Source organism: Triturus cristatus, chromosome 12, assembly GCF_964204655.1.
Source record: "Triturus cristatus chromosome 12, aTriCri1.1, whole genome shotgun sequence".
Classification (NCBI taxonomy): domain Eukaryota; kingdom Metazoa; phylum Chordata; class Amphibia; order Caudata; family Salamandridae; genus Triturus; species Triturus cristatus.
This window is the reverse complement of record NC_140595.1, coordinates 681542581-681555732: the sequence shown is the minus strand read 5'-3', so window position 1 is coordinate 681555732 and position 13152 is coordinate 681542581. Positions and strand designations below refer to the sequence as shown.

General features: G+C 43.7%; 1 protein-coding gene across 3 annotated transcripts in view; it reads left to right on the top strand.

The window, feature by feature from the left end:
• PLCG2 (phospholipase C gamma 2) overlaps nt 1-13152 on the top strand; it is a 436087-nt gene that overhangs the window by 353273 nt on the left and 69662 nt on the right. For all 3 annotated transcript variants that reach the window (XM_085638502.1, XM_085638503.1, XM_085638504.1), the window contains exon 20: nt 10779-10959. In XM_085638502.1, the coding sequence (XP_085494628.1) occupies nt 10779-10959 (181 nt within the window). The remainder of the gene's footprint in view (nt 1-10778; nt 10960-13152) is intronic.

The following is a 13152-nucleotide window of genomic DNA, read 5'->3' as shown; positions in this document are numbered from 1 at the left end:
ACAGTTTGTTCTCTTTAGGACCGAGTTAGCCATGTGTTCTATTTTCATTTAGTTTCTGCCTTACCTCCACCTTAATCTTTCATCCATTCTCTATCAAATGCAATCCTGATTCACCAACAAGAATGCTCTATTTGCAGGTTTAGCTTAAAAATATTGTTGATAAAGAACTCAGTGGTGAAAATAAGTCAGAAAGGGCTAAGCCTATAATTACAATTAGCCATTTCTGTCATATTTCAAAATTGCATTTGGAATTTGGCCCCATGTTTTAGGTTAAAAACTGTGAAAATACTGTATCCACCAGTAATTACCACACAGCATCAGGGCAGCAAAAAGCTGTAGGAGAACTCTTAAATATCTCTAGGATGGGCAAGATATTACGGGGTAATTTCAAAGTATTACCACTGTTTGTCCCAGTAATACTTGAGATATTTTCTTAAAGGCGCAGAGCCCTGAAAATTGCATCCACCCCATACCATTAACTTTTTGTTTTAAATGATGTGGACACCTAGAGTCAGAACAACTTCAGTTTACAAACCTTTATAATTTAGTATGGCCTAGGGTCACAGATGTACCACTCCCACACTGACCATTTCCTGCTGTGGACATATCCCCTTCTCACTTCTTTTTCAATCTTTATATAATTCTAAGTTTGCTTAGATATATGCTGCCATTACCAAATGTTATTAACGGTTGTAGTTTCCTGCTGCTGTTCTACACTTGCACATTTACAACCCCTGCCACTCAGCACAAGGTCTATGACTGAGTTTTGACAGGGTAGAACCAACCCCCTCCTGACACCCACACTACCTCCCCTAGTTGTGAAACAGAAAGTCAAAATTCAGTTCTGTTGGTAATGGATAACTAATTAACTTTGGATGCTCTCCTAAAGTCCCTGGCATTTGGGAGGGGTACCATTGACTTTTCTACTACATCACCACAGACAGAAAATGTAAAGAAGATCAACAAGGCCTCAGCCTTGTCCCTTTGTTAGAGTCCTGATTTCACTCTTGGCAAATGTTGATATAACAGCAAAAGGAAAGTCTGCCAATGTTACTTCCAAGCATCAAGTTAAATGAGACTCATCCCAGCCTCCATGAGGAATAGAAAGATGTTAACTTTCCTTCAGTGGGGCACACATTCTTTTTTTTATTTATTTTTTATTAATATTTTGTTCGGAATTGCAATACAATACTGCAAAAAATATAACCAAACTCAAAATACAGAGACACGTCGTGGTAAGTCCGTATACATGATCAATATTACAATAGACCTTAAAACATTCCCCTTGGGTCGCCTTGTTACATAGCAGTAGTACATAGCTTTTCTCAGGGCATGCATCACAAATTGTCACGTAGAAAGCTGTGACACTAGAAAAAACCTTTTCCCAAAATTGTGTTGTGGCCTCAATCATGCTAACATTCTTTATAGGCATTGTACATACATTAAGTGCTGTATCAAAAAACTAGGGCATAACCCAACTATCACTTCCCTGCCATCAGGCTCCATTCCTATTACAACTAAGCAGGAGCGTCCCTATTTTGCTTGTTGTTGTCTTGGCAGCCTTATAGGTACTATATAGTTCCCGAAAATGTTTTGGTCGACTGCGCGGTGGCAGTAGTTCACTGTAGTTTTCAGTTTGTGTTCAGCGGTACATCATGTCTCTCGACCAGCTATCTATAGTGGGAATTGGGCCACGGGACCAATAAATTGCCACCCTCCATCTCACTATTAGCAGCCCCATGTCAGTAAGCCATCTGATAGCTTTGGGTAGGTGTTTAGAATATCCCAGCAGAGCCAGTGCAGGGTCTGGGGTCAGTTTTTCGTTAGTGATTTCTTCCAATGCCTGAAAAATTAAAACCCAAAAATTGTCCATTCCCAGGCACAACCATGCCAAGTGAAAAAAAGTCTGCCTGTTGCTGTCTGCCGAGTCCCTCAGGCTATACTTATGCAGTCTTTCAGGGGTGTAGTATATTCTATTGAGATATTTAAAGTGAACCAGCCTATGCCTGCCATTCAGAGATATTCGTTTCATGCTTTCACCGCAGTACTCCCACATGTCATCATCTATTTCCATCTCAAGGTCAGTCTGCCAGGTCAGACGGGCTTCAGTATAATGGTTGGCCCTATAATCCTGTGCTGATTTGTATAACCTGGACTCAGTCCGCACCGGCATTTCTGTTTTTATCATAGCTATGAGAGGGGCGACCTCAGGTGGCTCAGCAATGTAATTTCCCAGAAGTTCTGTGAAATTGAAATCTATGTAACTGTGTAGTATTTTGACCCTGTGTAGTTGTCTTATCCCACGTCTTTGCCACGCCCTCCTCAAAACATTCACCAATCTTTGAAATATTCATATCATTCAGTGCCCAGGTTACTCCTCTATATGCGCATGTGGGTAGCCAACGACACCATTCAAGGGGAACCAATGGGGAGTATAATAGAATTCCAGCTTGTAGCTTAAGTAGATGGTGCCAAGCATGTACAGTCAAATTGATTGAGTCAAGAATCCCAGTTCTGTGGTCCGGGGGTGTGAATAGGAGCGCTGGCAGGGGGAGTGGTGCTGCAACTACTTTCTCAATCTGGATGTGCGGTGTATCCGCATGGCCATGAATCCAAAAATGAGCGTGTGCTCACTGTTCGTCCCTATAATACAGGTTTAGGTCCAGTGCCCCAAGATTGCCTATCCGATAAGGCAATGTAAGTATATCCCATCGTATCCTAGTATGTTTCCCAGCCCAGGTCAGCCTGAGTAGCAACAATGTGAGTGTGCGAAAGAAAGAACTAGGGAGGACCATCGGTATATTCGTAAACAGGAACAAAAACCGTGGCAACACAACCATTTTCATGATTGAAACCCTGCCCATCAGCGAGAGTGCTAGCCTAATCCATCTCTCTACATCATCTTCTAACTTATTAACTGCAACTCTGTAATTTTCTCGAAATACAATCTCCGAGTCCGCATGTACTTTAACTCCTAAATAACGAACCAGGTCTATCGTCCACTGCAAAGGGAACTCGGGAGCAAACTGCACCGTGGCTGTAGTGAGTGGGAACATGATTGATTTAGTCCAGTTACCTTTGAGCCCAGACAGTGTCCTAAACTTGACCACCTCGCAGAGGACAGGGGACAGATTATGTTTGGGATTTCATATGTATAGCAGCGTATCGTCTTGGTTACGTGGATATTGCTAACTCATACCCCGGGATACTAATACCTCTGTATCTATGATATTCTCGTAATGCGCAAGCCAACGGTTCTGTTGTCAGTGCATAGAGGATCGGGGAGAGCAGACATCCTTGTCTCCTCCCCCTGGTGATGCGGATCGTGTCAGTCACCATGTCCCATACTCTTATTCTACCAGTCGGGTTACTGTACAGCACGCCCAGCATTTGTACAAATACACCTCCAATCCTATTCGCATCAGAACTTGTCCCATAAAAGACCATCCGACCGAATCGAATGCCTTCTCCATATCTAGGAACACTGCAACAGCCTGCACTTCCGGCTTAACATGTTGAATCGCGCCGAAAACTGTTCTTAAATTATACGTCAGGTTTCTGCTGGGAACGAAGCCAACCTGTTCTGGAGCAACCAGCAACGGAACAAGTGGGGTCAAGCGATTAGCCAGTATTTTAGCGTACAGCTTTGTGTCGACATTCAACAACGACAGTGGGCGGTAGGACGCACACTCCATTGGTGTTTTGTCTGGTTTTAAAATTGCAACAATAAGAGCTTCTCTCATAGTTGGAGGCAGCTGACCACTCTCAAAGCTCTCTTTGAACAGCGTGTGTAGATGTGGGGTCAGCAAGTCCTTAAATTCCTTATAGAAGGATACCGTTAACCTATCTGCACGTGGTATTTCGTCTGCTTCTAACGGGCGCATAAGGTATTCCTTGTGTGCATTCGTCAGCCATGGAAGTTTGATATGCGACAAGTAATCTAAAATCTGGGGGTCATGTTCTGCAGCACTAGAGGCATACATTTTAGAATAATAGTGCAGAAATCTGTCAGCTATGTCCAGTGGAGTCGTGAGGGGTTCCCCCTGCTCGTCATTAATTACCGTCACCTCTGCTTTCTCCCTTTGCTTCCTCAGAAGGGAAGCTAAGACCGAGCCCGGTCACTCACTTTCTCCATATGTGCAGGCTGTAGCGTACTTTCCTAAGTGTTTTAGTTCCGAGTCAGCTGTATCATGGAACTCGGTGAGCAATTCCTAGAGTTCTCCATGCGCCTGCTCGTCGGGGTCGGACTGTAGTCTACTTTCAAGCGTCTGTATTTTGCCCTCCAAGTCTGCTAGTCGTTGGCGCAGTGCCCGAAGGACACCCGAGTGTTTAGTCATAGCAGTTCCTCTAATGTAGACTTTAAATGTTTCCCATACAACCGCAAAGGTGGATACAGAGTCAATGTTGTGTTCAAAAAAACTTTCTATCGCTTCCGCCATGTCAGCTTTGAAGACTGGGTCTAAGAGGGAGTAAGGAGGAAATCTCCATGTGAAAGGTGGAATACGTTTGACCGAGCACTCCAAGACCAAAAGCACTAGAGAGTGATCGGACAGAGTGCACAATCCAGGGTTCTCGCGTACAAATATCTAGAAGCCAACCAATAGTCAATTCGTGTGTGGAGGTTGTGGAATGAAGAATAGTGTGTATATCCTCCCTTGCCGTGGGATCTCGTTCTCCAAACATCTAACAGATCTAATTGCATCATCGCCCCCTTGATTATGTGATCCGTTGCAGTGGGGCATCTTTAAGGACCTCCCGACCTGTCCAATTGGGGGTCTAAAACACAATTAAATCCCCACCCCATAACTGGGTGGCGACCCCATGCTGTCGCATCTATACTCTCTTCAAAAAATGTGGGGTTATCATAATTTGGGCCGTATACATTAACAATAATCAGATCTGTCCCTTTCACAGTACATCTTGAAATGACATATCTTCCATACCCATCCGTTTCTAATGGCAAAATCAGCAAACCTGACTTTGGGTTCAACCAAGTGATGACGCCCCGGGTATGAGATGTGAACCCTGCCGTGTGTACCAATTACCAATAACCCCCCTACGGTTAAGCATTTTACTGTTGAGTGGGAGGTGGGATTCTTTTAACAACGCAATATCAATATTGTGTCTAGTGATATATGACAGAACTTTTCTCAATTTTCTATCATCATTCAGGTCTCGGACATTCCAGGTCAGTAAATTAAGCGTGTTAGGTTGCTTCTGTATTGTGAATTCAGGTGCAAAACCCCTCTATCTCCACCTGTTGATATTTGTGTGACTCCTGGCGTTGCTATGTACCATGCCACTCTAACCCTGGTCTGAGCCGTTTTCACTGCATCGTTAAAACTTACCACTTGTCTCTGAATCCCTCCTCCCCCTCCCACGTCATGCATACCCCAACTTCACATTGGCGTAATCCGATTAACAAACCCACTACTGCTACTGTTGGTTCATATAAAACTATTCCAACCAACAAACAAAAAAGGGGGAAACGAAATTATTCCAGATTGTGGTTCACACACTGGGGCAGATGTTGCCTGAGCCTTACACACTTAGATACATACCAAGTGTGTCAACTTGGCCAATCACCATCAAGCAAGTGTTGTGCTGTTGATGATTTTGTCGTGTTTAGCATGCTGTTACCAGAGGATGCCCTATCTAAGGCCATCACAACCAAGCGTGACTCCATGTAGAACTATACCGAAATGTACTTGGCTTAGTGCCCTTCTAGCCGCAAAATGCACTTTTTCCTAGAACTCAACGCTAACTTCTTCAGTAAACAACCCCCTCTTCTCCGCGCGCATTTAGATTTTACAATTGCTTGCCCATACCCCGCAATGACTTATCAGACAAACATAACAGTTCAGCTTTCAGTCTTGCTCGTCGAGGTCGCCTCCCGTAGTCCCCTCATGAATAGGCAAAGTCTTCTGGAGAGTTCTATCCTTTTCCCACTCCTTCAGGGCTTTTTGCAAAGTTTTGGGGTCCGTAAAGATTTGAGTACGCCCCTCTCTGCTCACTCTTAGTCTCGCAGGATATAGCATAGCGTAGTACAATTGTTGTTCTCGAAGTTGTTTCTTTAACAGTGCAAATTGTCTTCGTGCCTCCTGCACGCTAATTGTGAAATCTGGATACAGTGAGATTTCGGACCCCTCATAATGGAATGTTTGCTTCTCTCACGCTGCTTTTAGCGCCGCATCCCTGTCCCTGTAGTTTAGCAATTTTGCAATAATCCGCCTAGGCGGCGCTCCAGGAGGAGGTCTGGGACCAAGCGAGCGATGTGCGCACTCAACTATAAACATTGGGGAAAACGTGTCTCGACCAAAGAGTGTTTCCAGTAATTTTTCCACAAAGAGTTCCATATTGCCCACATTGGTGGTCTCCGGAAGTCCCGTGATCCGTATATTGCTTCTCCGGGAGCGAGCTTGGAGGTCTTCCACCTTGTCCTGTAGGATGATCAAAATTTCCCCATCTGCTTCTGTTCTGAGTGAATTTCTGTTTGGGCTTCTTCCACCTCCTTGACCCTTCGTTCCATCATGTTCTGTTGTTCCGCCTGTTTATCCATTCGTTCTGTCAAACGGTCCATGCATATTGCCAGTGAGTCTATCTTGCTGTCTATATTTAACAGACTTTGTTTGTAAGCTCTTTTGCATGGAGGTCAAGAGAGCACGTACATCTCCCTCCCCTGCGTCCGGGTCAGTTTCTTGCGAGTTCGGACCTTCCTCTGAATCCTGTTCACGGCTCCGGGACTTCTGCTGTTCGAAGTGGATCTTAGGTTGTGACTTATCCACCTTTCCCATGTTAACACAAGGGTGTGTTCGCCGTCTCTCCAGTGTCGTTGTCCCTTCTAGTGGCAAGGTGCCGCACCCCTCCTCTATGTCCGACTGCCAGCTGCCAATAGGGTGTCACTGCACGAGGTATATAACACAATAATTATTAGGTGGCCAAAGTCTTTGCAGAGGGACACAACTCACTCTGAGGGACCACACCCTGGCAATAAGATCAACGGTATGTCCAGTTCTCCTGGGTACCCCAGTTGAATCAGCGCAATGTGTAGCCGTCCACTACCGCCAAGGGATTCTACGTTAGCGGTTATTGCAGCTAGCCATTGAGAAACGTCATGATTCCACTGGTCTGCTACCAGATTTCGCCATGCGATGAGTCCCTGTATCTTCCTCGTCGTCTCTCCGCCCCTGCGATCTGTCGTGAGCACCCGCTGAGAGGGGGTGGCATCAGTGATGGACTAGGTATGTGATCACTCTGTGCGTGATCGTTTGCGTGGGCCTTAGCGAGAGTTCTACTCTGTCCTGCCGTAAAAGAAAGGAAGTTTGCTATCTCTGCCCCAGCGCAGTAACTGGCTCCAGAGGTGCTACGTATTCCACTCCTGATGGTGTCTCCTTGGTGTTCTGTGCCCGGGGGATATGGGAGAGACCGCAACTCAGTCCAGTACTCGCAGGCAGTCGTGTGATGGCTGCAGAGGGGCACCAGGCAAGACCAGTTGGAGCAGGAGCTCCCGCCTTGACAGCTATACGTTCATTGAGCCCTATTCGCTGCGGGGCACCGCAGTGATATTGCACCCGGTCGGTGAAGGGCCCCTCCCCTCGGCTCCCTGTGTCTCACACTGCCCCCGGCCAGCGGCGGAGACTGAGCTCCGGGCAGCTGCGGGGTGAAGGAGCCGGCCACGGCCATTTTGGAACTACATGCTGCCGTCACATATGTAAGGATCTGAGCTGAGGTACGGAGGTGAGAGTCTATCTCACCTCCGTACCTCAGCTCAGATCCTTACATATGTGACGGCAGCATGTAGTTCCAAAATGGCCGTGGCCGGCTCCTTCACCCCGCAGCTGCCCGGAGCTCAGTCTCCGCCGCTGGCCGGGGGCAGTGTGAGACACAGGGAGCCGAGGGGAGGGGCCCTTCACCGACCGGGTGCAATATCACTCATCAGTCTTCTGATTTCTCAGAAGTGCCCTAGTCTACGGCTCCGTCCCAAACGGCTGCATGCACCGAGCCAGCCTCTCTTCAGCAGGGGCCTCAGCTCCAGACCTGGCACTCCGCCTTGCGGCCGCAGTCGTTTCAAGTTGTGGCGCCTCTCTCTGTCTCGCGAGGCGCTTCACATTAGTCACCGGTCGCAATGAGTCCCCTCCGAGATCTTGGAGGCACTCACCGATTACCAGAACCCATGCAGTCTCGGCCAATGAGGCGTCTGCGACGCGGCCGCAGGCTCCACCCGTTGGGTTGGGGCGTCCACTTCACAAGGCTGCCACATTGTCCGTGAGCTGCTGATCCAGGCTGAAATCAGCTCATTGAAACCACGGCAATTTCCAATTCTTAAGGCGATTCGAGTCGAGGCAGTTATTCAGCACATTTGAGCAAATAATAATCGATAGTTTCGATGGCTCGGTGGAGCCCGGGATCTAGACGGCCATCTTGGCTCCAGGCAAGCTCCGCCCCCCATGGTGCACACATTCTTCCTTTCAATAAATAGAAGGCCATAATCTAAAGCAAATAGAAGCTGTCACACCCAGATTACATCCCCCCTTTTATGAACCAATCGAGTAAGTATGCAGAAAGGACAGAGCCCATAACACCATTATAAAAGCCCTTTCTGCTGCATTTACTTCCCACAACTCTAATTTGAGCAATAACGGATGTAAAAACTGTAACCATAAGCAATTCTGAAAGTTTTTTCTAGTGGCAAAAAAATAAAAATGACCCAGAAATATGGAGTATCACTGAAATAACAAATTATTTTATCACATCGTTTACCGCTGATTATGGGAAGTGTTTGTTATTGTGCAACACATAAGAGCTGTCCAGTAACTCAATTACCAATCTTCCAATCATGTAAGCCAACAGGATCATAAAACCTCAAAATCATAATTCCCAGGAGAAATGTAGAGATTTCATATGCCACTTTTGTACCTCAGCCAGATATTTTTTTTAACTTAAGCTACTGGATAGTGAAATTGAGAAATATACTCGGAGATTATCAAAATATTGTGAACTCTTTTAGATATTGATGAGGGACCATTTGAAGAACACTATTAAGTGAATGGCATTAAGGGCGCAAATGGGTTAGGGACCCGTTTACTCATGCAAAACCTGATAGGGCCACTACCTGCCCTTAAAAAATTAAACCAAAATGTTTCATTTTTTTTTTTTATGCATTCCATTTTCCTTTAAGGAAAACGGGCTGCATTTAAAAAAAAAAACCCTGCTTTATTGACAAGCAGTCCTAGACATGGAGGTCTTCTGAGCCCAGCAGGCCACCATACCTGGGAGGGCCAGCCATTCCTAAAAGGGTTGCAAATTGCGAGTGCCTCATGAATATTGATGAGGCATGCAATTTGTGACCTCATTTGGAATCGCAAGCAGTGTCTCTGACATTGTTGGCATTTAGAGACTCACAAATTGCGACTCGTAATTGAGCGCAATTTGCGAGTCGCTAAATGCCCCGGTCGTACATCTGGCCCTATTTGTCACTACCAGATGCCGTGAATAGCTTATTTCATTCAGGAAATCCACCACTGAGTAATTTATCTCCCTCTCTCTGGAAAAAATCTTTTCATATAATAACTGATGATATTTTATTGGAGATCAAGACAGGTGTTGCTACAGCAACACCCTTTTCTGTTGACTACAATACCCATTATAATAGATGCCCTCTTTGGAATACCTTACAAATAGACAAGTACATATATGCTGAGCATTTTCAGCAGTATTTATGAAGGGGTAAGCAAGACTTTCCTCACCAAGTGCAGATGAGCAAAACACTCAGCTACCAAAAGCAAGGGATGTTTCTTGAATTATGAAAATTAAGAAACACAATTGGTGTGTTTCAGTCCAAATTCCTTACTTTCAAAATCAGCCAAATTGTGCAGTGGGAGGCAGAATGTATTCTAAATTTCTTACGACCCTTGGACCTTTTCAGTAGTAACCCAGACATTCAAGAGGACAATTGTCCAACCTTGTACCCCAGTAACCTCTTCTGCACCCTTTTCTGTTTCCAGCGTCAATGGTTACTAGAACAGTCTGTGCTCTAGAGATCATAGGATGTCCTCTAGAGTGATGCATAGATTCCACCCATTCACTGGGTGAAATTGAAAAGGTATCAATTATAGAATCTGACTTAAATTTGTTGTTATTTTTGAACTGATATAGATTTTACATGCACTCATTGAAAGTATACAAGGCTATGTAAGATCCCAATACTGTAGCTCTTCAGCACATTTACGCCAGTTATATAATTATTATGTAAGGTTGCCCTAGTAAGCCCTTTGAGGTAAGTTGGGTAAGACATCAGATCATGAATAGATGTGTAATCTTTGGAATCCTTTAAAAATATGACCACAGTATTAGGAAACTGATCCTTTGAGAATATCATATTGTGATATAAACTGGGTTTACTTAGGCTAGACATGCAACTTCTCCCGCAGATTTAATCTAAAACGAGGTTGTATCATTGTGAAATTACCACAATATGCAGCATATAATGTATCATGTGTATCATTTGGAAAGTCGTGGAACTTTGGTTACCATAGGGTGGCAGAGAATATAGAAATGGGAAAACAAATGAGAAAAAAGGATGGTACTTTTTGAAAACCATTTGTACTGTTCCAAAATAACACTGAGACACAAAGGGCTTTCTATATATGCACATTCTCAATTAATGAGCTATTACTGTAGCACACTAATCATGAGGACAGGGCTCAGTTTAAGCAATTTATACTTTAGTGAAAGAGAATACATTTTTTCCAGTAAGTCGATGTTCTTGCCTACTGCAGGGCAGAAGGAAAGGTGAAACACTGCCGAATTGCACAAGAGGGACGCCATTTTGTCTTGGGTAAATCTGCTTATTTTGAAACCTTGGTGGAGCTGGTGACATACTATGAAAACCATCCTCTGTACCGAAAGATGAAGCTGCGCTACCCTGTGACGGAGGAGTTGTTGGAGCGATACAGTGTCGTAAGTGCTTGCTCATCTTTTCCAATTTCTGTTTCTTACTTGAAAATGATTTCTTCTGAGTCTATTTGCTGGCAGTTCATATTTTCAGAAACAAATGCATTCTAGGAACTCTAGTCATGCCTTTGTAAGGACAGCGTTCATGATTCAGATTGTGCAAGGAGGATCTAGAGATTAACGAGACATGGTGAAAACAATAGACTTTTAAACAATTATAGTACAAAATGGTGTATTTGCCAGAAGAGTTCCCTGAGAGTTGGATCTTGTAAATGAAGTTCAGAATTGGGAGATACGCAGGTAAAATCAAAACATTTATCTTGTGGTAACATTATTACCAGACTTTATTTGCCCCTTATGGTCCAAACACCTTATACTTGGAGGTTAATACTGCAATTCCCAACTGCTCTAATGTAATTAGTTGATTTGCTACCACCCCTAAATATACCGTATTAGTATAAAGTAGGGACTACTTGTTTATAGGTCCATCCTAAGTTGATGAAAAATTGCAGCACTATGTAAAAGCCATGAGTTTTATAAGTACAGACACTGATCCCAAAACATCCTATATTTGTGGCGAATTGACTGATAGGTTTAGGTTTATCATATCAGTTATTTTATCAATAAAAATAGCTTTATTTCTGCAAATCATATCAGTTATCTGTAACTTCAGCTATGTATATTAAGGACTGGTTCAATCAAAGAGGAACACAATCCTGGAGCTCAATTCCTGCAACATTTAAACATCTCTGAAAGCATGAGGAGACTCAGCTTGATTATTTGCTGAATCCAAGATCAAATTTAAAAACTTTGTGTTTACTCAGGGTGCAACAATGAACAATCAATTCAGTTGAAAGAATATGTATTGTTTCATTACTTAAAATCATTAAAAGTATAAAACCGGTGATACCATACGGAAGTCCATTGGCATCATTGCTAAAAATATACAAATGTTAATCACACTTTCAGGGTTTGTGTTAACAATAAAAGATGCAAAGTGGAAAGATACATTCATGTACATAATTCTATTTGTACAGATAAAGTACAATGCTTCAATAATGTTCATTTTCCGGTTGTAAACTGTGTAATATAAGGTACAGAAACAAGATTAATATATAGTAATCACGTTGGTAATTCCACAATTATTACTTTGTAAAAAGTATCATAGTGTGGCTAACAATAATTATTGCTTGAGGGCACCCTCCCTACTGTTTAGGTCGCACCTAGGCAGCGCTTGCGCTGTCTCTTTGAGATATGCTGTATTCAGGATATAGGCATAAATTTCCACCCAGTTTCCACCCATCTTTTTAATTTGCTACTGTCCTTGTCCTTTGTAAATGCTGGATTTTCATTGCTCAATAGACTTGGTAGTCCTGCCTTAGTTCCACCTTGTCTCTTCTGGTAACCTCCCATGAGGACACCCACTGTTACATGTGCTGTTACTCCCTATTTTTTAATCACAGCCTCAGAGCACAATCTCCTTGAAGGGCTTCAGGCAGGACACACGCTTGGTCCTAAGCTAGGCTGGCAGTGGTTACTTTACTCACTAGCACATTTCACATTTATATGAGTCCTTCTATAAATTACCCTTCATCAGCTCCACACAGAGTACAACCTAATCCGGAATTAATATAATATTTCTTTCACATTTCAGAGCTGCTAATGGTATGTATGGACATAGCTATTTGAATGTACTCGTGGTACTGTCTTGCATGCAAGGCATTATGGGTAGGGTGGAGTTGCAATATCTTCTGCAGGGTGCAGTACCATATGTGGCCAAAAGAGGTCCCATGGGTCCTCCTGTTTCCACATATGGTACCGCACCTTGCAGCTTGGCTATGTAAAAACATTGGCATTTATAACGCCAATAACTCCAACTTTGCAGGGTGCAGTACTATATGTGGGCAAAAGACGTCCCATGGAACGTCTTTTGGCCACATATGGTACTGCACCCTGCAACATAAAAGCTAAGTAAAATACATTGTCATTTATAATGCTAATATTTCCAACTTTGCACGGTGCAGTACTATATGTGGTCCAATGGGACCTCTTTTGGCCACATATAGTACTGCACCCTGCAACATGGATAGTTAAAAAACATTTGCATTTATAATGCCAATAACTCCAATTCCAACAAATGTAAGACCGATTGCATTTCCAATGCAATAGGTCTTGCATTTATTAAGGTTAGAGCTGTTG